This window comes from Prionailurus bengalensis, chromosome B1, assembly GCF_016509475.1.
Source record: "Prionailurus bengalensis isolate Pbe53 chromosome B1, Fcat_Pben_1.1_paternal_pri, whole genome shotgun sequence".
In the NCBI taxonomy this organism is placed as follows: Eukaryota; Metazoa; Chordata; class Mammalia; order Carnivora; family Felidae; genus Prionailurus; species Prionailurus bengalensis.
In genome coordinates, this window is record NC_057344.1 from 134,231,270 (window position 1) to 134,254,494 (window position 23,225).

Below are 23,225 nucleotides of genomic sequence, written 5' to 3' on the forward strand. Positions count from 1 at the left end.
CAAAGAGACTTACCCTCAAATTCCAGGGTTAGCTAGAAAGCAGTGAGTTCACTGGGCTTTGTGGGTACTAGGCACCTATGTGTTCACTGGCCTTGGAGACATTCAGGGTCTTTGGATCCCACTTCTTTTGCCAGGAGATGTCAGAAGTTCAGAAATAACAGAAGTAAAACCAATCAATCACCAAAGCAGTTAATTAGTAAAAGTTTATTATGCACACACCAGAAACACTCAAACCAATATGTGGAATGAGACTCAGGGGAATATTTGTTATCAAGCAGCTGCTTTCACAATGAGAAAACAGTAACTGTTATTCAGTGTTAGAATATATTAGTGTTTTCTTAAATGATAGGGAATTGGTCAGTGTGTTACTTCATACCAACTTTGGGAACTGTTCAAGTTTTGCTTATTTTCAGAGGCATAAGCAAGAAATGACCCAGGTCAAGTTAGTCTTGCAAAGTAAGCTAAATCAAGTTTTGTTTATATGACTAAACTGGTTTTGTCTGTTCAGAGAATTTTCAAGGCTGGTCTCCGTTTGTTTTTTAACACTGCCATGAGTGTTCATGAACATGTCTTAATGTAAGCATGTTTTCATTTATCTTCATAGGTTCATACAAGTGGAATTGCTGGGTTGTATGGTAACAATTTTTAAGAAACTACCAAACTTCTTCACAGCAGCTGTACTATATTATATTCCCATCAGCACAGTATGAGTTTTCTGGGTTTTTTTCATCCTTAACACTGTGTGTTGTCCTCTTTGATTATAGCCATTCTACTGGGTGTGAAGGTGTAGCTTCATGTGGTTAAATTCATATATTTTTTTCCTAAGGGAAAGGGTTGCTCTCTAGTGGTGCATTCTGCACATTACACCTGGGAAAAGGGCCCTAATGAGAAGCCTAAAGCTAAAACTTGTTAAAATTCATTCATTTCATGTTGCGCCTGCATTGCTTAGCACACCGAGTGCAATTTGAGGCCCAGGTTCAAAATGTTTTCCTCATTACCACTATTCATAATCCTCAGGAGCTGGCTGGTTGTCTGTGGCTTTTACTTAATCCCCAGAGGTACATTATAGTCAAAACCCTAAGCTTTTCTGCTTCAGATCTCCTCCTCTTTGTGCACACAGATCTCTTGGTGTACAGGTTTACACCTGCAGGGTGGCTAATGCCTATGAATAAGGGGAGGAAGAGGCCAGAGACGGTTTTGTTGACTCAAACCTACCACATCCTTTCAAGCCAGAGCCAGAGAAGTAAATAATTCTTAGTGGAATGAATGTAAATTCTTTTTAATGAATTGCACACAAATGGAATGTCTGGTGGCTCCTTGGTATTTTCAGGTAACACTTTGTAAATATGCCTGTAGGGAGTTGTAAAGTTTTAGGAGAATGGGTCTCAGCTGACCCTAGGCTTCTAGGCTCTGCTGGAAGGAGAGAGCACTATGCACATTAAAAATAGCAAAAAGTTGAGCCAAGGAAGGAACCTGGCCAGGGATTTACTTACCTTACAGGAATGTATATTTGGTAAGTAATGAAAGATGTGGCTTCAGGAAATTAGGGAAGTAGAACCAAACATTTAATGGTTTAATGTAAGAACCTACAAGTTTTGTTTTATTGCAACAGGATTTTTTTTTAAGTGTCCATATGTGAAATTTCCCTGACTTCCTGTGTTTTAGGTAAATGTTTCATGCTAACAATGCATTTTACTATCCTTACCTATCCATTAAATGATTATGGAGATTCATCATTTGTGTAAATATGTACAAAAATACATATGCATACTCAAATGCCTGAACACAGAACTGTAGAGAATATAATGGAGGGGTCTTGCCATGGCTGATTAATGTCCCAGTCAAGTGGAAACAAGAGGAAGAAACACATCTGTGACATTTTTGTACACAGTAATTCTCCATAGTCCAGTCCACTTGTGTTTCCAATCGAGGTGGATATGTGTATAAGGTTCAGGATAAAGTTTATTCAACTTTTGGTTAAGCACTGGATATAAAGGGGAATTAAAATATTCTGGGATGAATACAATTTTTAAACATGTATTAGAACTTCAAAAATGTTGATATAATGAATAGCGCTTTCCAAAGAATATGTGGAGATTTTCATTAATCCAGTGATGCTGCCATCATGCCCAAAACAAACGTAAGGAGACACTGGAAGTATTTAATAGGGACATACTATTTTTTCCTCTGCCTTTTGAAAATACGTGTTTTAGAGAGCTAAGCCTGGTGAGTTATTTATATGGACAAAACTACCATATAGTAAGGTGTGTGTATGCTTACCCATCGAGTACTGCAAACAGCTTTAAAGTGTTCTCCATATTTTCTGAGCAGTGCTCACTGATGTGTACTCCTCCCCCTCACCCAAGATGATGATTTTGTAGGACAGTAGTCCTTTGAGTTCTGTGTATCTCTAAATTTTAACCCATCAAATTTAACAGAAATACATGATTACTATTACTATTTCATAGACTTTAGGATAGTATGTATTTCAACCCCTTTCTGTTTTGATAGGAAATAGTATCAGACATTTAGGTAACTTGCACAAGGTAGAGGATAATTATTGTTTTGGTTTCTGGTTGTATTTTATAGATACTGTATCATGAAAGTGAGACGCATCCTGCTGGGCCAAGGCATTCAGCCTTCAAAGTTGTCAGTTTCTAAGCTAAAGTTTTACTTGGTCCCACTACTGTACAACTTGGAGGACCCTGGGGGGATTCACACTGTTGCCAGTTTCAGTTATTTCATATTTGTTGGGATTTTAACCTTTGAAGTTACTTTGCATGACTTTAAAACTTTTGTTTTATGCTAGTTTCCTTAAAGGTTTATAACAAAAAAGTAAAATCTAGTGATACTTTTTTTTATTAAATAATACATGTCCTCATAAAAAGGAAAAAACCTACATATTTCAGCAAGCACTAGAGATGTACTCGTGTTCTGACTGGTTCAGGTAAATGGATAAAATCTACAAGGCATATGTAAGGCAACATCTGACTTGGGAAATCCCCCACTGTGCTAGTCATTGTCTAGTGACTACATATTCTCAGGACTTCCTTCTCAAGCTCCATTAAATTTTTTTTTAAAGTTTATTTATTTTGAGAAAAGAATGAGAGCAGGGAAGGGGTAGAGAGAAGCACCGAGGTGCCCCTTGAGCTCCATTTTATAAAACCTAATTCCTACCCACAATCCAATTTTACTAATTGCCTCTAGTATAATCCAAAAGTGGTTAAATGTTAAGAGTGTTATGATTCTGTTTGTAGAGGACATTAAAAGAGCTTATTTAAAAACAACAACAGCCACGTTTCCTCTAGTTCATTCTCATAAGCAAAATTCTTCATAATGAAGTCAGACAAATCAGTATCATAATCTGGGTTTCACCTTTTGCTAGCTGCTTGACCGTAAATTACTCGTCTTTAGCTTAAATTTGATCATCTGCATGATAATGACTAATTTGGAAGGTGGTTTTAAAAATACAACTATGGAAGTTATACAGGACAAGTGGCTTAACATATGTTCTTTTCCCCTTCTCCATGTTTTCATTTTCTAGGTCTGTTGGGCTCTGGGGATGGGGATGTATCATGGAGGTAGTAAATGAAAGGGAAAAAGACTGAGTGGCTCCATTTTGCTCTGGTGAATTCAGGACAAATACATAGACACAAGAGGAGTGCTGTCCTTTGCCTAATAGATACACTGACATATGCCATGCTGTCAAGCTTGAAATAACTCAGTCTGAACATTGTAGCTACAGGGTGTTAGTTTTACAATAGCATCTATATTAGGACGGGCCAGAGGCAAGGACAATGGCTATCTGAATGGGAAAATATCAGATCTGAAGTTAACCTGTCACCTGGATGGAAAAGAGACATGCCATCCGGAAGTCAGGCACCTTGACCTATACTTTGTGCTACACACATTCTGAAGCATGTCACTTTACACAAAGGAATCACTCAGACTATTGAATGGATAGAATTAAGCTTCATGGGGATAAGAAATCAGTCTTCCCTTCCTCTTTTATCTTCATCTAAAATAAGCAAATTATCAGGTTATTAGGACAATAATCAAGTGAGGCTGGGGACTGACCTGTAACAGATTTTAGATTTGATCTCTGTAGGCCATAGAGAAACCTATGGTGAAATTCATTCCGTAGATCCTCAAAACTGTGCCCATATTTCATAGCTTCCATTTTATCCAGGATAAATGTCATCTGCTTGGACAAGGAATATGTTTTAAAGATTAATGGAGCTTCAGATCCTGTGTATCAATGATGTATGCAGTTTCACTTACTTAGGGGTTGATCATTGCCTCCTACAGGGTTGGAAAAAAAGAAATGGGAATTGTAAGCAGCTCACAGATGATGTTTTCTGAGGTGCAAGCAATGGAGTATTAAGAAAACAGTCCCATTTACAATTGCACCAAAAAGAATAAAATACCTAGGAATAAACTTAACCAAGGAGGTGAAAGACCTCTACTCTGAAAACTCATGAAAGAAACTGAAGAGGACACAAAGAAATGGAAACACATTCCATGCTCATGGGTTGGAAGAACAAAAGTTGTTCAAACGTCTATACCATTCAAAGCAATCTATGGGTTTAATGCAATCCCTATCAAAACACCAGCAGCACTTTTTCACAGAAGTAGAACAAACAATCCTAAAATTTGTATGGAATAACAAGATGCTGAATAGCCCAGGAAATCTTGAAAAAGTAAAAACTGGAGGTATTACAATTCCAGATTTCAAGTTATATTACAGAGCGGTAGTAATCAAAACAGTATGGTACTAGCATAAACACACACACAAAGATCAACGTTATAGAAGAGAAAACACAGAAATGAACCCACAATTATATGGTAAATTAATCTTCAATAAAGGAGGAATGAATATACAATGGGAAAAAGTCTCTTCAACAAATGGTGTTGGGAAAACTGAACAGCAATATGCAGAAGAATGAAACTGGACCACTTTCTTTCACCAAACAAAAACAAAATGGATTAAAGAGCTAAATATGAGACCTGAAATCATAAAAATCCTTGAGAGCATAGGCAATATTTTCTCTGATGTCAGCTGTAGCAACGTTTTTCTAGATAGGTCTAAGGTCAAAGAAATAAAAACAAACCATTGACTACATTAAAAGTTTCTGCAAAGGAAACAACAAAACTAAAAGACAACCTATTCAATGGGAGATACTTGCAAATGACATGGCTGATAAAGGGTTAGTATCCAAAACATTAAAGAACTGATACAACTCAATACCCCAAAAACAACCCAATTCAAAAATGGGCAGAAGACATGATCAGACACTTCTCCATGGACATTCAGATGGCCAACAGACACATGAAAAGTAGCTCAACATCACTCATCATCAGGGAAATGCAAATCAAAACCACAATGAGATATCACCTCACACCATTCAGAATGGCTAAAATCAAAACCACAAGTGTTGGCAAGGATGTGGACAAAAAGGAACCCTCCTGCACTCTTGGTGGAAATGCAAACTGGTGCAACCATTCTGGAAAACAGTATGGAGGTTCCTCAAAATTAAAAATAGAACTACCCTATGATCCAGTAATCACACTACTGGGCATTTACCCTGAAAATACAAAAACACTAATTCAAAAGGATACATGCACTCCTACATTTATAGCAGCATTATTTACAATAGCCAAACTATAGGGGCACCTGGGTGGCTCAGTCTGTTGAATGTCTGACTCTTAATTTCGGCTCAGGTCATGATTCCAGGGTCGTGGGATCGAGCCAAGCATAGGGCTCTGTGCTGAGCCTGGAGTTTGCTTAAGATTCTCTCTCCCTCTCCATCCCCACTCATTCATGTGTGCATACATGTGCTCTCTCCAAAAAAAACACCCCAAAAACCAAAAAACAAAACACACATGCGCGCACACACGCACACACACACAAACAAAACTTAAAAATAGCCAAACTATGGAAGCAGCCCAAGTGCCTACTGATGAATGTATAAAGATGAATGTATAAAGATGTGTTGTATACACAACAGAATATTATTCAGCCATAGAAAAGCATGAAATCTAGCCATTTGCAACACGGATAGAGCTAGAATATAATGCTAAATGAAATGTCAGTCAGAAAAGACAAATACCATATGTCACTCATATGTGGAATTTAAGAAAGAAGCCCAAAACAGGCGGTGGTGGGTGGTGGTAGAGAGATAAACCAAGAAACAGACTCTTAACTATAGAGAACAAACTAATGGTTACCAGAGAGTAAGTGGGGAGGCGAGGATTAAAGAATACACATATCATAATGAAAGGAAAAAAAAAAAAAAAAGGAAAGAATGTATACCCATCCACAGTTGCTAGAAGAGCTTTTTGGGAGAAGTAGGTTTGGTAACATCAAAAATTTTAAATTTGACTTCTCTTTTGACTGAGACATCCCTCTTACAAAAATTTATCCTGTAAAAATACTTAAAAGAATGCACAATGATGTGTTTATCAAGATTCCTAGAAAAAAAAAAAAAGAAAGAAAAAAGAAAAGAAAGATTCCTCAGTATAGCTGTTTGTAACAGAATAACGGGCAGAGGCCCAGGGGAGGCTTGTATGCATAATGTGAGAATGTTTACATAAAGGGAGATATATCCTTATTACACAATATATTGCATCCAAAATAGGATTACCATAAAAACACTGACATAAAATCAAAAGAATCAAAATATACTCCAAATTTATGTTTAAAAACAACATATAAGTGCACAATGAGTTCTGGAATGAGATGCACCAAAAGTAATGGCTATTAACTCTGGAGGGAAATGGATGAGTACGTTTGCCCTTGTGACTTTTTTGTTGATTGTTAAATGTTTATTTATTTTGAGAGAAAAAGAGCAAGTGCGAGTAGGGGAGGGGCAAAGAGAATCACAAACAGGTTCCACGCTGTCAGCAGACAGCCCACGGAGACCAATGAAGGGCTCCATCTCACGAACTGTGAGATCATGACCTGAGCCAAAATCAAGAGTCGGATGCTTAACCGACTGAGTCACCTAGCTGCCCTTGCTCTTGTAATTTTTGCTCTACATGCTTTTATGTCATTTGATTAAAAAAAATTTTTTTTAAATGTTATTTTGAGGGAGAGAGAGAATCTGAAGCATGCTCCAGGCTCTGAGCTGTCCACACAAAACCTGACGTGGGGCTTGAACCTGTGAACCATGAGATCATGACCTGAGCCAAAGTTGGACTCCTAACTGACTGAGCCACCCAGGTGCCCCATCATTTGATTTTTTTCTAGGTTTATTTTTGAGTGAGTGAGAGAGAGAAAGAGAGGGAGGGAGACGGAGGTAGGGGCAGAGAGAAAGGGAGACACAGAAGCTGAAGCAAGGCTCCAGGTTCTGAGTTGTCAGTGCAGAGCCCAACACGGCTCAAACTCGCAAACTGCAAGATCATGACGTGAGCTGGCACTAAGTCAGGCACTTAACCCACTGTGCCACCCAGGAACCCCTCATTTGATTTCTTTTAATGGCCTATCTGTAGATCAGTTGAAAACAGGATTTAAAAAAAAATCCAAAATAATTTACATGATTGGGAAGCTCTGCAAAGCCACTCTAGCATATCACTCCCTTAAGATGCTTGTAAAGTCCTCAACTACAATCCTGTGTGCTAAGTCCTACCAGCAGGAAGAGTTTCTTCAGAGACTGTAAGACAAAGATAGAAAAGCAGGGAATTGAATAGTTAACTGAAGACATTTTTCTAAGGCCCATGCAGTTGAGTACAACTCATTTTTCACATCTAATCATGTATGTACCTATAGAAAAATGTGTGTGCATACGCCTGTTTGTGTGTATTGTTGCTCAGATGATAATTTATAGGAATACTTAGCAGTAGAGAGATACAAACCCATAATTGTTTCTGCTGCCTACACATGAAATAAGGTAAATAAGATGTTAGGACTGGGCTGCAGCAACAGAGAAGGGTGATTTACAGCACTTATCCAGAGCAAGCACATGGTCTTTTGAAGCTAAAATAGAATTGTCTGTTTAGAAAGCATTCAAGGTCCACCCTGCAGTCAGTTAGAAGGGCACAGGTCTTTATTATCAGAGCCTTGATGTCTCACTACAGTCTCGCTTTCAGCAGAGTGTGGTCTACAGGGAAACCGCAAACACCGAAAGAGTCCTGTTCTAAGACAAAACAGACTAGACGGGTACGTTTATCTAAGCACAGCCAAAATGACAGCAGATAAAATTCTGATTATATTACGGTAAACACCGCTGGGCTTCAAAGTTGTTTGGAATGGACTGGAGGGTTCTAAACACCTAGATGTCCTAAGTAAAAGTAGCCTGGATTGTGACAATTTACATTTCCAACAACTCTGGTAAATCGTGAACAAATATCTATATAAATAATTCAGGCTCCACAAGTGCCTAAATACTTGCTAATACAAATACTAACAAGGCCACCGAGGGAAATTACTACTTACCTCAGAGTTGTTGCTGGTTTTAAATAATACAAAGCCTCTCAGGGTCTGGGAAGCAGCCCACACATACCTCAAGACACCAGAAGCAGAAACTGCAAACACATTGGCAGAAGTTGGCCTACTTAAAACTAAACAAGCTCTGCTTAAAAGGGCCCTAATAAAAACTGAAAAGCAAAAGATAATTTGGAGAGGAAACCTTTATAACATAAGGAGAGGTTAATATCGTAAATACATAAGTCAAAAGGAAAAAGATTAATAGCTTGAAGGGAAGTCATCTATTCCTTTTTCTGCTCAGCATCCTCTCTCTCACCTTCCTAATGGTGAACTCATTACATGATTTCGGTGAAAACCTTCCCCACATCTACTGAATTGGACACTTGAACTGGATTTGGGGTACTGGTCACATAACCCATGCACTGCAAATGGCCACTTGGTACGTGATGGGGAAAAAAACCATGTACCACAGGAATAATATCTGAATGAAAACATCAGAAGATACCATTTCCCACCTATCAAATTAGGTAACTTCTCCTTTTGCATTTTTTTTTTAATGTTTATTTTTTGAGAGAAAAAAAGAGCACAAGTTGGGAAGGGCCAGAGAGAGAGGGATACACAGAATCTGAAGCAGGCTCCAGGCTCCGAGCTATCGGCACAGAGCCCGATGTGGGGCTCAAACCCATGAACCGCGAGATCATGACCTGAGCCAAAGTTGAACGCTTAACCGACTGAGCCACCCAGGCGCCCCTCCCTTTGCATTTTCTAAACATATCTAGAATCGGAAAGGCAATGGATTATCAATGCATGCTAAAATAACTGGATGTTGGAAGATGTTGCAACAGGGAAAAGCCTGTATTTACAACAGCGTTCTGGTGGTCATATCTTAACCACTCACTCAAAGTTAGCATCACTGGAGACTTTAGGTGTCTCCTGATGTAACACCGTGTGAAGTATACCACATACTCTGTAGGGTCTTTTCAAATATAATCAAGACTCTAAGACTGAATCCAGTTTCCAGGAAATATAGAAGTTAGAGGAATGAATTAAAGGACACTTGGTGGAAACACACAAATGTTTTTAATATAATAAATGTTACTCATGAAACTTGACTGAATCCTGGTTTGAAAAATAAGCCCTAAAGCCTTTCAGGGACAAATGCTGAAATTTTAACATGAACTGAACTTCAGATGTTTGTGAAAAAGTTTTCTTAGTTGGTAACATGTTACTGGCATTGGAAAATGTCCTGGGAAATGCATGCTCAACTTTTTAGGGCTGAAATCTAATTCAGCATAAATATATACATGCACACATATACTAAGGATAATATAGTACAATATTAAGTGCTGAATCTGTCCAAACAGTTTGCTTCAGGGATGGTTGTGGAAGCATTCTTTATAATATCCCCTACTTAGAAATAATCTCCATGTCTAACAAGGTTGGTTAAATAAACTGGTACAACCATGCAACGGACAACCACTACTGATAATCTATAATGGACAAGATAGGACACAGATAGCATTTGTGAAAAAGATGAAAACCAGAGATTTTATGACCCATTTTTCCAGGCTTAGTTCAAATGAGAGCTCTTCCCTAGAGATCCCTTCCCTTCTCTTAATGAAACACTCCCTTTTCCCACACTTGCCATTGCATGCTTACCAGTTCTTGCTGCTTGTCAACTTTACCACAAGCTTGCCGAGGGTGGGTATCTATTCATTAGGACCAATATAAGTAGAGGTCAACCTAACCTAAGGAACAAAAAATGAAAAAGAGGTGGGTAGTGAGGTCTGAGGCTGGAGGGTAGCTGTGGGCAGTGTGGTGCAGCAAGGGGAAGGAATAAATTAAAGGAGCCACCAATTTAAGAGTGTTCATGCCAGGCATTATGCTAAACACTCTCCATATCCTCTTGTACAATCCTCACCATCTTACTAGGTACATACCAAATCAACAAAGTTTATAAATGAAAAAACCCCACAGAGGTTAAACAACTTGCCCAAGGACACATCGCAAACTCAGGGGCCAGAATTCAAATTTGCCAAGTCAGATTTCAGTATCTGGGTTCTTGCTGATTTTCTAAAACCACTGGTGTAAAACATTAGCTCCTTCAGAGTAACAAAGGGAGGACAGACCATATGCCTTTAGATTCCTTTCAATACTAACATTATACAAATGTGTCCACGCAACAAGTTAAAAATAGGCAAATTATGGTCACCATTGCACCGGGCAGTTGAGGTCAGAAAGAAAAGATGCCACAGTGGTGGTATCAGGCTAATTTGTGTGTGACTGAAGTTCTAGAAAATAAACCAAAGGGAAGGATGAGCACCCTCTGCCCCCACTTCTGTTCCCATTTTAACAATAAATACATATTGTGAACAACGGCATGTTATTCCACCATGTGAGGCTCGCCTTGGCTATATAATGGTAATTATATATGGCAATTTTAGGAATTCGTTTATTCAAGCAAAAGGAAAGCATGAATTCAACCCCAACAATTTCTCTAAATTTTTATTAATTTTTTTTTTTTACAGCTCGATCCTCTTGTGAAAAGGAAACAATTTGAAGATTAACAAGTCAATTACATGTTTTTGTGTTTTTTTTTTTAAACAGCAATTAATCCTCATTACAGAGAACAAACAAAAGATCTGTGGCACAGTATCTTTGGAAAGATCTTTTGCAAATTTTTCTTCTAAAAAAAGAAAACTATAATTTTCACAGATCACATGTCTCTTTCAAAGGACTATACAAGGCAGCTAAATTTTATTCACAAAAGCCCCAAGTTGCAGTTCCATTGCTGAAGTAGATAAAATACATGGAGTCCCCTTGTGTTGCACATCTTCCCATTGAGAGCATCACTGCTTCCCTATCCTACATACAAAATCACTGTATGGACTAGACAGCTGGCACATTATTCCACAATAACTAAAGAAAAATTCATATTTTAGACCAGTGATCATTTATCAACTGGACAATTTTATTCTTTTTTAAACAATTTTAATACCAAGATTTGACTTCCTCTAAAGTTATAAGAAAGCAACAAATATATAATATAATATAATATATAATGGTAATAAATAAAAAAAAAAAAGGCAACCCTGCTCAGGTATCATCCAAAACATGATCACATTCAGGAAAAAAAAAAAACAAAAAACAAACAAAAAGATTTGGGACACATGCCTATAAACACACACACACACCAACATGAACAGTGTATACTTGATATCTGAGGGGGGATGTGCAGTAATTTTAACAATACATGTTGATGGCCTGAACAAAAGGCGAAGTTAATACTGCCTGTGTTAAGCATCACTTCAACATCTACTTTTAAGCAAAGCAAGTTATCTTCCTTAGGTCAGCCACTGCCCGGTCTCACCAGGGCAGCATGGCCACCTTGCTGCCAGTGGTCTTATTCCCTTGTCCTTCCAGGCCAATATAGTACCATCTAGGCTCACGGGGAGCTGTAGGTCTTCTTCCTGCCCTTGTGGGTAGAGAAATATAGGCACTTTTCTGCCCATCACAGTACCTGTTGATATCTGGCGCACAGTGGAACATATTGTGATTTCCCTAGGACGACAGGAAATTCACAGCTCCCTTAAGTAGATGGTGCTTCTCAACTCATCACAAAAACTAAAGAACATGGCCAGTGGTCATCGTTCTTAGTCACCAAGAAACCAACACAACTGGATTGCATACTGGAGGTTTATACAGTAGAAATACCACTTGCAATGTTTGAAGGAAAATCCCCCGACATGTTATTCTGCCAGTCCACCTCCAGCAAACAAAATGACAGAAGATAAAAAAGGCACAGGAAAAAACCTTACATCCATTAATTCTCAACAGAACCAAAAACAATCAAAAGAGGCAACCCACCACAGAAAGGGAACAAAGGAGTAAGTACCGCCATAATCCTGACACTCCTCCTCCATGGCCACTATGCAGAACTCACTTTCCAGGGAGTGAATCTCTGCATTTGTTTCTAAAAGAAGCCCAAATATTCTTGCAAAATTTAAATGTTGGTAATTGATAGTAAAGAGTGTAGTAGATGAAGTGGCAAAGTTTTTCAAAGATTTGTGTAGTGTCTGGGAAAACAAATCCTTAAGAAAAAAGTAGAATCTGTGGTAAGAGGTACGGAATCAAGCCTTATTGGATTCATTTACCTTAAGGTGTACAAATATGCATCACACTTCATGAAGCAGAAGAGCAAAGGTACACATTAACATTTAAGACCCACATTAACAGGTCTTAAAGCCATATCAAAATAAATACAGCATTATCCCCAAATTACCATTACTTCAAAATTATGTTTGGTCAACAAAGGCACAATAAATATATCCAATTCAACCAGCCTCATATTCTTGTGTGTGTGAATGTTTATGTAACACATACAACACACACACACACACACACACACATCTCCTTTCATCTATCAGATATAAGAGCTGTTCGTTTTGGAGGACATAATGGTTAATCTTTTTAGTTCTAAAAATTATTGGACAGGAAACCTAACAAGAGTAATAAGCTCCCAATTCTAACACGAATATTTAAGGTACCAATTAAGGCAAGTTTTCAGCCAGAAAGGGGTCAATTGTTAGCTTCTCAACAGCCTGAGATCTGGAATTAAAGGATATAAATGTGTTCTATTTTGTCTACAGGAAAAGGCTAAATATTTTGGTCAAAACAGATCTATAAAATCAAGGTCCTTTTGGCTTAAAAAATCAGACTCATTCAGTCTCATTCAGTACTGAGTATATCAGATAAACCATTCTATTGCAGTTCTCTTCCTGATACTATACCTGCTGGACCCCCACTTCCTCACCACAGCCAGCATGTAGTGAGTGTTTTCACATTCTTAACCCAGTGTGATTTGGTAAATTTCAGTGAAGTGTTTTTCATTGTTTAGCAGGGCCCCTAGTCTGGCTAAAATCTCAAGTTCAGTGATTCACATTTTAATTATCTCCAGAAAGGACAGAAACATTCAACATTTTAAAAAGTAAAACAGTGTTCTTCCATTTCTTAGTACACATACACACACACACACACACACACACACACACACACACACACACACAACTGTAGTGCCAAAGGCAAGATTTTCACTTCTTAAGATGTTTTGTATTTGTCTCATTTTATAATCTAGTCCTTTCGACCATCTACCTCAGTACAAAAAAATCTGCCTTTGGGAATTTAAGCATGCAGTGAAAAAGTGCAGCGATTTTAAAAATTCTTTAGACTTCTATATACAACTGTAACAGGAAAAAGACCTTATGAACATTAAGGATTCATCAGCCACTATTTTTCATATACTCTATTTTAAAAGTAGCCATTGGGAATCCTCTTTTAGGTACAATGCAGTAAGAATCAGAAATATTCCATGATCAAAATACTACAAATTGATCTCTGCAAATTAATGTTTTTTCAAGGGACAAATAAATTTTTAATATAAAGGTCAGGGTGGGGGCAACGCTACACACAAGGAATAAGGCCACTGAAAAAGCAATCAGGTTTATTTATTTATTTTTTTTACAAGTGGCTGAGAAATCGACTTAGAAACGTCTTCAGTCACAGGAGCACTGTCTTTCACCAGAAGACCACACACGCCCTCACACACACACCCACACACTCTTTCTCTCTCTCTCTCTCTCTCCAACACAATCTGCATAGATCAGAACCTGTCCTAAAAAACACACACTTCCAAACTGACAGGTGACTTGCATTGGGGAATGGTGGGGTAAAAGGGAGGGGGAAGGCCAAGTGAATAAGGGGAAAAAAGGCATTAAATAATCACATAAAGCTGATTCTGGTGTCTGGTCTCCCACATTTTATGAGATGGACACAATGCCACAACCCACCAGGCAATTACTGTTCATTTAACAAAAAGTTTTGTTAAATGGCCGTGCTTTAGAACATCGATAAAGGAAATCTGTCCATCGAAATCACACATCAAATTCTTATGCTCAGGTATTACTACTGCCGTAATTCTCCGGCTTTAACCTAAACATGAGGTAACAAACCTCTGAACTAGCTACTGGTAACAAAATAGGTTGGATAAGACACTGAGGGAACAGCTTCACACAAACAGTTCATATGTGAAAAATAATCATGACTCCCACCCTCTACACATCCCTTTAAAGATAGACCAAAACTTACATTCCTCATATGGACCTTCAATCTGTTCATTACTCCCTTCCTCATTAATGATACGAAAATGACAAAACATTCTTGGTAGGAAACAAAATGTAGAGGGGCAGAATGGGATAAAGGTAGTGAAAAATGAACCAACTACAGAGGTAACACTCACTCCTCAATTTTAGTACATGTGCAAATTCTACTTCTAAAAGAGATATAAAGAATTGGCTTTTAAAAACACTGCACTCAAAATAATGCTTCCAATAACCTTCAAAGTTTTAATTAAAAAAATCTGTGCTTATGGTTATGTGGGAATTTTGATCGTGTTCTTTCATTCTAGGTCATTCCAAATGAACTTGGTTAAATGTCTATAACATGGCACTAACAACACATGGGAAGGCCACAGCTCCTCTTTAATCCAATCAAATCTAGTTGACTGAGAACACTTTGGAGTGAAGGCATGTGGTGACTTTTTTTTTTTTTTTTTTTTTTTTTTTTTTTTTTTTTAAGTCTAATTAACCACCCAAATCCCCACATCCTCTCAGGGAGTTGATTTACCCTAGACAATCAAGGGCTCAGAAAGTCTACTTTTTGCTATAAATATAAAATAATTTGTAGCAGAAAAATATAGCCTCTCTAAGAAGTAGATTTCATTTTTCTTTGCTGACAAAATTCTGAGTTGGTTAGACAACATGAGTTACCACATAACTGTAGACCACAGATCAGCACCTCAAATTCCAGCTCTACTCAAATAAACATTAAAAAGCACTTTAGCCATCATCTGGTCAGGTATAAACGTTGGTTCCCTTCTTCCCCAAGGTAGAAAATTCATAATATAGTCAATGGTGACTGCCTTTCACGGAAGCGGGGTGGTGGGGATGGCAGCGCCGCGTCCTCCATTGCGCATGCGATCTCAAGATGGCTTCCCGGTGTGCGGTAGCCCCTCCCTCCGCAGCTCTGTTGTAGGTGGACTTGCAGCAGTGACTGAGAAATTGGAGCTGGGGTGAACGTGCGGTGTACTCCAGGCAACAGGAGGGTTGGGAAGGGGGGGGGGGAGTTGCCTTCAATTTTATAAATTATGACAATACTTGGTATTATCAAAGTGATTGTTCACGGGCAGAAAGTGGGGTACAGTGGAGTCCTTCACAACTTATGCTTTATAGATGACCATTAGAATTTACTAAACAAAACAAGTATTTCCCCCCTAAACTTAAAAGAAAAAAAAAAATCATCCACAAAACCCTACACCAAAATTCATTGTTTAAAAAATTTCCTTCTGGGAATGGACTAAGGTGGCTACTGAGATGACATGAACTTGCTCTCAGAGCTGAAACTGCTTCTCCTCATTTCATTTGCAATTTGCATCCTGCTGGTTAAAAAAAGTATGGAAATGTTTCTAGACCACTCATACGCCCACTTAAGTCTACATTGCACTTCTGTCCTTTAGTTAGGAAAGGCAAGATCATCTCTGAGGCCAGCCTCCTCATTCTGCTCCTGCATAACCACCGTGTCCAACCAATGATCACTTAAGTTCTTGGAAGTTTAAGTGGACAAATGTCCTGGCCATCTCACGGTGCTTCTCTTCTCGGTTTGGTGTCCTGATGAGACAAACGTCTGAACTGTTTTTGAGGCTTTCAATGTGCAAAAAAGTTCCCAAGCCATCAAATCAACTTGGGCCTCCATTAAGGTGTTTTGGTTGCTTGTTTTAGCCGGTGAAAACCCTGTCTCGTATAGTGCACCAGATCCATCAAACTGCTGTTGAGGGCCAAGGCACACACACTTGTGCTGAGCTGAGCAAAAAATTCTGCAAACAAAGCAAAATCAAAACTAAGCAAACACATTTTCATACACAAAAATAATACAGGAAACATAAAGAGTCAAAGTTCCGGCAACTGTATCCCTGCAATATTCTGTACTTCATCATGGCAAAAAAAATCACGATCTACTCTAACGGCCTGCTAGTTCACACCCCTCTGCTAGACCAGAAAGTTAAGAACTGAGTTGGTTTTAGAGTTGAATCCATAATGCCTGACACAGTGGCTAGTGTTGGAGAATACCCTATTTACACTACTGGATCAGCAGATGCATGAATCAGAACAAAACAAAACAATCCCAACATGTTAAAAGCATCATTTGTTTGCTAGGAAAGAAAGTTCTAAGAGGCTATGAGAAAATTAAGTGGCTACAGCCAGCTGGCCACCGCCTTTCCTGCAGCCAGGAAAAAATATGTAATGGCATTAATGTGGCATTTACATATACGCATCTCCTTAGTGGTCACTGGCACTGCCACGGAGCGGTCCGTCTAACAGCACACCCTATACCGTCTCCTAAATCTTGCATTTCTCCAGGGGCTGTCTTCTCAAAGGAGTCTCAAGAATGTTCACTATGCCGTATTTCTTCCGCTGTCGCTAACCATTTTTCTCAACGCACATTGAAAACAAGCAGGCAACTCCGTATTTAGGTTACACCACGCCATCTGTTGTGCCCGGAGACGGCCAGGAGCTTTCCTTCTTCACCTGCCTTGTCCCTGTGCTGGAGTTTCAGTTCAGGCTGAAATAACAATGCCAGAACTCCTGAAGGCGCAAGGTGCCGAAACCATTCCTAACTTAATTTTGCTAAGATCGAGCCACAGAAATCTGGCTCCATGCCACCAGAGCTCAAGAAAGAACTGTGACTAGGTGATGGAGCAGAATGGCCAAAATGTGAAAAGAGTAAATACCTACACATTTCCTTTTCTTCGATAAAATGCACATAAAATACAAACCAACAACATCCTTCCCTCCCAAGCCCCCTGCCCCAGGAATTACCAGCAGAGCCATTTACCTTTATTCTTCCTCGTAAGGACCTCAGCCTGTTCCCAAAGATCAAAGGCGGCAAGGACATGGGAAGTGATGGTGACATAAGAAGATGTCATGTTTTGGATGGTGACAGGCATCCCACTGCTCCCTATGCTGCCAGCACTTGACTGGGAACCCATGGAGCTGGCAGAAGAAGGCATTGGGGAAAGAGGGGACGGTGTGCCTGTACTTCTGAAAGGTGAAGAAGAGAACTGGTTAATCATCTAAACCCACAGATTACGGATTTCTTGTCTCTGGGACCACAGTGCTAGTTACAAAGTTTCCGTGTGTATTAGCCAAAATGACAATCGCTCCCACCAGATCAGAGACACCCTTTCAATATTTGGGGATTTCATAAAATACAACAAAATGGCCCCCCCCCCAATAGAGAAATTAACAGGACAGAGGCAAGGTGTCCTCCACATAATCAGGCAGGCAAATCTGGATTCTGAGTATGCCTACTCCATTTACACAGTCTACCCCCCTCAGCCCAGAAGCCCTCCTTTTCCCCACCCTCAATTCCAACTTCTACTAAGACAATGCTTCCCTGTGAAGATGGTCCTAACCTTCTATATATTCATTCTTTCATCCTCCCCATTTACTGAGTAAAACTCTGTACCCGGCAGTCTTCTAGACACTAGGGAAACATCATGGCTTCCTTTCGGCCACCACCTGAATGCGTCTCTTTGCATTTACCTATCAATTTATCCATTGCATTTATCACATCCCATTATACCCTTCTGTCTATTCCTTTTCCTTCCTTGAAGGCTGGGACCATTTCTTATCAACCTTTGCATTTCTAGCACTTAGCACAAAGAGTGGGCTCTTGACAAATATCTGCTGAACCAATGACTGGATGAGGACAGGACAGCTTCTGAGGAGACTGAGCAAGAAGTATTATGTGTCAGGGGAGTCACAGTCTTCTCTTTGCTCTCATCTTGCCTGCATACCTGCACATACAAGTTAATGAGCGCCTTGATGTGCATCAAATGCGAAACACAAGGAGAACACTTACACATAAAAAGTAATGGGAAGATGGGCCAGTGGCAGGAGCCTCACGACTGGGTATGTCTGCCCTCGGGGGGCCTGTAGGGACCCAGTGTCTCCAGGAGAGCGTGCATTTTGAAAGACTAGAGTGGAATCTCCATGAGGGCAGAGATTCCTGCCTATTTTGTTTACTGGCTATACTCTCTGTACCTAACAACAAGGTTTGGTATAGAGGTGGCTTGCTATATAGTGACTGGACAAACTGAAGTTCTCTCAAATAATGTGTCTGACATCTCAGGGGTGAGGGTCATGAAAATTTTCAGAGATACGAAGTCACTTCTCAATCAGGACTTTTTTTTTTTGAAAGGCCATATGGGAATCTCTTGAGTGCGCTGGAAATGGGGCAACCTTCTAGGTGATACTCTTAAAATAGCAAAACTTACCAGAACTGGGAATTTTTCAAGGAGTATGACCAAATTTTTAAAAATACTAGGCAAGTGCTACAGGGAAGAAAATTCTATCTTTATTTTAAAAACACCTGCACAAAAATTGCTTTGCAATATATTATGGTACAGATGAACAATTTCAGTTCACAAGGTGGGGTAGGGTGTGTGTGTGTGTGTGTGTGTGTGTGTGTGTGTGTGTGAATTTAGTTAGAACTTTCTTCATTCTTAATATCACTGTCACTGTCACAGATCCTAGAGGAGGTGGAGGGCATACAGTTCTGGATTGTTCTTGTTTACTGAAACACCAAGACAACATGCTATCTAGAGGGAGAAAAGACTGGCTCTGACTGGCTCTGCCTCTGTTTTGTTGTCAGGCAAATCTAAAGACCCTATGTTCTCTGTAATTATCTTTTTATATTACTCAATAAGCCAACACGTTGACTTATAACTATTCCTTAAAAAGGTAGAAATATGATAATAATTTAAGTTTAAGGAGATTAGCACACAGATGTACACAATCTTTGCAAAGCCAAAGTCATACAGATGCTTGCAAAAGCAAGAAGTAATTAAAGAAATAACTCAATTTTGAAAATTATTTAAATTAGACTCTTCATTACCTTGCAACGCATGGAGATGGTGCCTGGGCAACTTTGAAAAAACTGCTGAAGTGTTCATTAAGAGCACGAGAATACTTTATTGCTATATCTTTTTTACAACGAAACATCGCCATGTTCAAAATGGATTGGCAACGCATGCTGTGGACATACACAGAAGTTTAAGTGAAGCATTACTACTTTACAGACACGAGTATCACCACTACAGAAAGCCATCTAACTAATCTCTTATAGCCTAAAGAACACACTGGGTTCTCCTCCTCTACACTAGGAAGAGTATCTTAACAATCTTACTACACTATTCACACTATCAGCAAAAGTAAATATTGGTGGAGAAACACAAATATACAAGAACATAATTGAAATTACAAGACCAAACCATCTACTGAGTCATCGGTAACATGGCACTAGATGCCTTTCATAAAAAGTAACTATCACTAGGTTTAACCCCTTGACCACACCTCCTACTACTTTCTGGTTTTGTTCCACCTTTCATTATAATTTCCATGTTAAGAAAGCAAATTTTAAAATCTTTTTTGTAACAGCAAAAGAGGCAAAAGCAAATGCTATTTAGACAAAAAAAAGTACACACCATAAAACAGCAAGTATTTTCTCTTGTGGAGCTGAGGCATCTGAGAAGGATTTTAATGACATTATAAATCTATAGGAAAACATAAAAATACATCAGGTTAAACAAAAGCAGTTAGAAAATCCCAGGCACAAAGACATTTTACTATGTCTGTCTTCGCTTTCTGCTGATTTTTCTGAAGATGTGATGACATGAAAACCACGCAGAAAAAACCCCAAGGCTTTAGAGCAGTAATTCAAGCCATTCAGAAAAGCAGGCGAGGGCATGTCTCTTCCCTGGCCTGTCTACCTGCTGGAAACCACGTAGACTTGTGACTTGCGTCCTCACTGAGTCCCCTGCCGAAATGCAGATGATAAGGAAGGGAGCTTACAGTGAGCTGATAAGAAAGCCAAACTGGAAAAACCAGCCTCTCCCTGAAAGGACTGGCATTTCACAGTGAACCTGGCACAATGAGAGAGCCAGACTCAGTCACTCTGCTCTAGCGCATCATCTAGAAGTGCTACACCCTTAGTCTGGGCTCCAAGAAGAGGTCCTGGATCAGTTACTTTTTTAAGGCTCCCCTTTATTAAGTTGTCTTCATACTAAGTTCAAATGGATTAAAGCAATAAAGGAGAGGAAAGAGAAGTACTTAGGGAGATGGCAGAATGACTGGGCACTTACTTAATGAGGTCTACGGTTTCTGAGTACACCGAGTAAGCCGACTGGGACGCCGGGCTCTCCGACTCCATGGCGATCCCACACTCGATAAAGGACAAGGCGGCCTCCAAGTACTTAAAAGCCTTCCCAACCTTGTCTGTCTGCAGGAGGAGAACATGGTCGTTGTTAGACCTTTGTTTAGTTTCTCAAACACATTCTTTAACCTTCATTTCCCTCCAACTGTCTTAATTTACTTATGGCCAGGGAAAAGGGTGAACTCAAAATGATAACCAAAAAGCCTGCTGGCTCTGACCCGCTGAAAACTTTCTTTTAGCAAAAATTTGGTAGGAAGATGAAAATAATGTTGTTAAGACTGTTCTCTCAAAATCTTAAACTACATATTCAAACCAAGGCAATAAGTCCCCTTGCTGTTAGTGTGCAATTACTCATTACATAATTTTCTTGGGAAATAGATTTTTCTACACATCTAGACTGATGCAGACACAAATATCTTTGTTATGTGTTGAAGTTTATCTTATAAGCAGTAGAAAACATTACGGTTTATGAGCATCTTAGATATTATGTCTAACAATAATAGTTTTATGTATTTTACAGCCAAACAGATTATCCCAACTTCTCTGGAAGTCAGGGTTCAGTGCACAAGGCTATCCCCTAGGCTAGCAGGGATAAACTTGCAGAGTCCCTTAAAGGGCAAGCAGAAATCTATGAATGAAATCAGATACCGGTGGTCACCCAAACCTGAAGGCATACTGTGTCACTTAATGCCCCCTCACTGGAGCGCAGCCAGCTCCTCTGAGGCTGTGACAAGCACAGCCTTTTCTCTACACTTGGCATCTGCACCACATGTCATAAGAGCAACTGATTAACATGACATTTCCAAGTTTGTAGCTGCTGCCAAGGCTTTCGATCTGATACGTTCAAAAAGAAGTAATAACAGCGAAGATGCAAGTGGAGTGGAAGGAGATGGTGACATATCAGCAAAGAAAGATAGTGTGGGGCTACTAAGTTTTTAAAATAACTTGGTTCTGGGGTGCCTGTGTGGCTCAGTCGGTTGAGTGTCTGACTGTTAGCTCAGGTCATGATATCACAGTTCATGGGTTTGAGGGCCATGTCGGGCTCTGTGCTGACAGCCTGGAGCCTGCTTCACATTCTGTGTCTCTCTGTCCCTCCCCGGCTTGTGCTGTCTCTCTCTCAAAAGTAAATAAAAGTTAAAGAAATTTTTTTTTTTTTATATAACTTGGTTCTAAAATACTTTTTCTAGAGCAGGTAGGCTCAGAAAATTAGCGACAGAAAGAATAAAGATCAAAGTGGCAAGCTCAGTGAATCAGCAGTAGAGGCTTAATGGTTTGCTTCATTGGTAAGAATTTAACTCCTGAAATTTATTTATTCAATGCCAACTCCTTCATGGAATTTCCAAGATTTATACTGGCCTTAGCCTATACACAAAAGAAACTATAGCAAAACAAGATGCCTCTTTGAGGTAACTATTTTCTAAGGCCATTAACGCAAATATTCCTGTGCCGGCTCCTGTGGAGCTCTGGAGACAGTGTTCCAGCAGTAGTATTCACACTTCCCTACTCAACAGTGACTCCAATGTGGAGATAAAATACACCCCTCTATATTCAGTTGTGAGCTTAACTCCTTGGAATCCAAAATGGACCTAGTTGAGACCTTGTGCCATTAAAAGAATATTACAAAAAAAAAATTACAAAGAGGCTGGTCATTCAGGTTTTTGTCCAAACCGGCATATTTTCACAGCAAAATGAGCTGCTATTTATTAAAATGAGATTCAACAGGTATAAATCAGGACTATCCGGGGCAACCGGGGATACAAGGACAGCTTAGGTAGGGAGAAAGAAGATGTGCAACTGTATAAATAAAAAGCAAAAGAAAAACAAAGTTCCCTGTACTACTGTTTGAATAATGAAGGGATCTACTAATGAAGGGACGCTGAAAGCATCCACTGCCAAGACAAATTTTAGATAACCGGCTGACAAAGTACTGAATATTTGCTCTTTTACAAAACGCAAAAGGTTCTGACAGTTCTGGCACCAACTTTGGAGAGCTAGAAGGCAGAGACTGGAAGAACACTGTCATTTGGTACAGAGTCAGACATCTTAATCTGACTCAGGCCATCCTAGTGACAGGGCAGCTTTGGAGATCAGTCTACAGAGGCTTGTCTCTGATCCCCTTACAGCACCCAGCATAGTAAGGACTTGATAAACATACTGCCCTGGTGAACGGGGCTGAAAAAAGGGTCTCAGTCCAGCTCTCCCTAGGCAGTCAGTCTGAGCAGAGATGTCTAGGTTGGGGTTGAAGAGCACCAGGCCAGGATCTCAGTGGCCACCACGGCCTGGTCCGACTGCGATCCCCACGGGCCTCTGGAATGTGTGGGTCAGTTTGTATGTGGGAGAACAGAGGCAACCCATGTTCTTCCCATGTGGTACAAGGTTCAATATATGGTATTGGCAGGGGTTTAGGTCTGGGGAATACGTTAAACAAAAGGCCCAGAGTCTCAGATGTTTCAACATAACAAAGGGCAAACAT

The 23,225-nt window shown here is 39.5% G+C and overlaps 1 protein-coding gene across 4 annotated transcripts in view; it reads right to left on the minus strand.

Moving 5' to 3' along the window:
- Positions 1 to 23,225, minus strand: part of AFF1 (AF4/FMR2 family member 1) — a 146,553-nt gene continuing 123,328 nt past the window's right edge. For 2 of the 4 annotated variants that reach the window (XM_043572228.1, XM_043572229.1), the window contains exons 16-20: positions 20,682 to 20,818; positions 20,025 to 20,093; positions 19,436 to 19,573; positions 17,372 to 17,577; positions 10,913 to 16,352 (exon numbers count right to left, since the gene is read on the minus strand). In XM_043572228.1, coding sequence (XP_043428163.1) covers positions 16,231 to 16,352; positions 17,372 to 17,577; positions 19,436 to 19,573; positions 20,025 to 20,093; positions 20,682 to 20,818 — 672 coding nt within the window. In that variant the 3' untranslated portion in view covers positions 10,913 to 16,230. Of the gene's footprint in view, positions 125 to 4,077; positions 4,202 to 8,434; positions 8,524 to 9,486; positions 10,174 to 10,912; positions 16,353 to 17,371; positions 17,578 to 19,435; positions 19,574 to 20,024; positions 20,094 to 20,681; positions 20,819 to 23,225 lie in introns of those variants that run through there. The other 2 variants (XR_006296149.1, XM_043572230.1) reach the window with 2 other exon arrangements.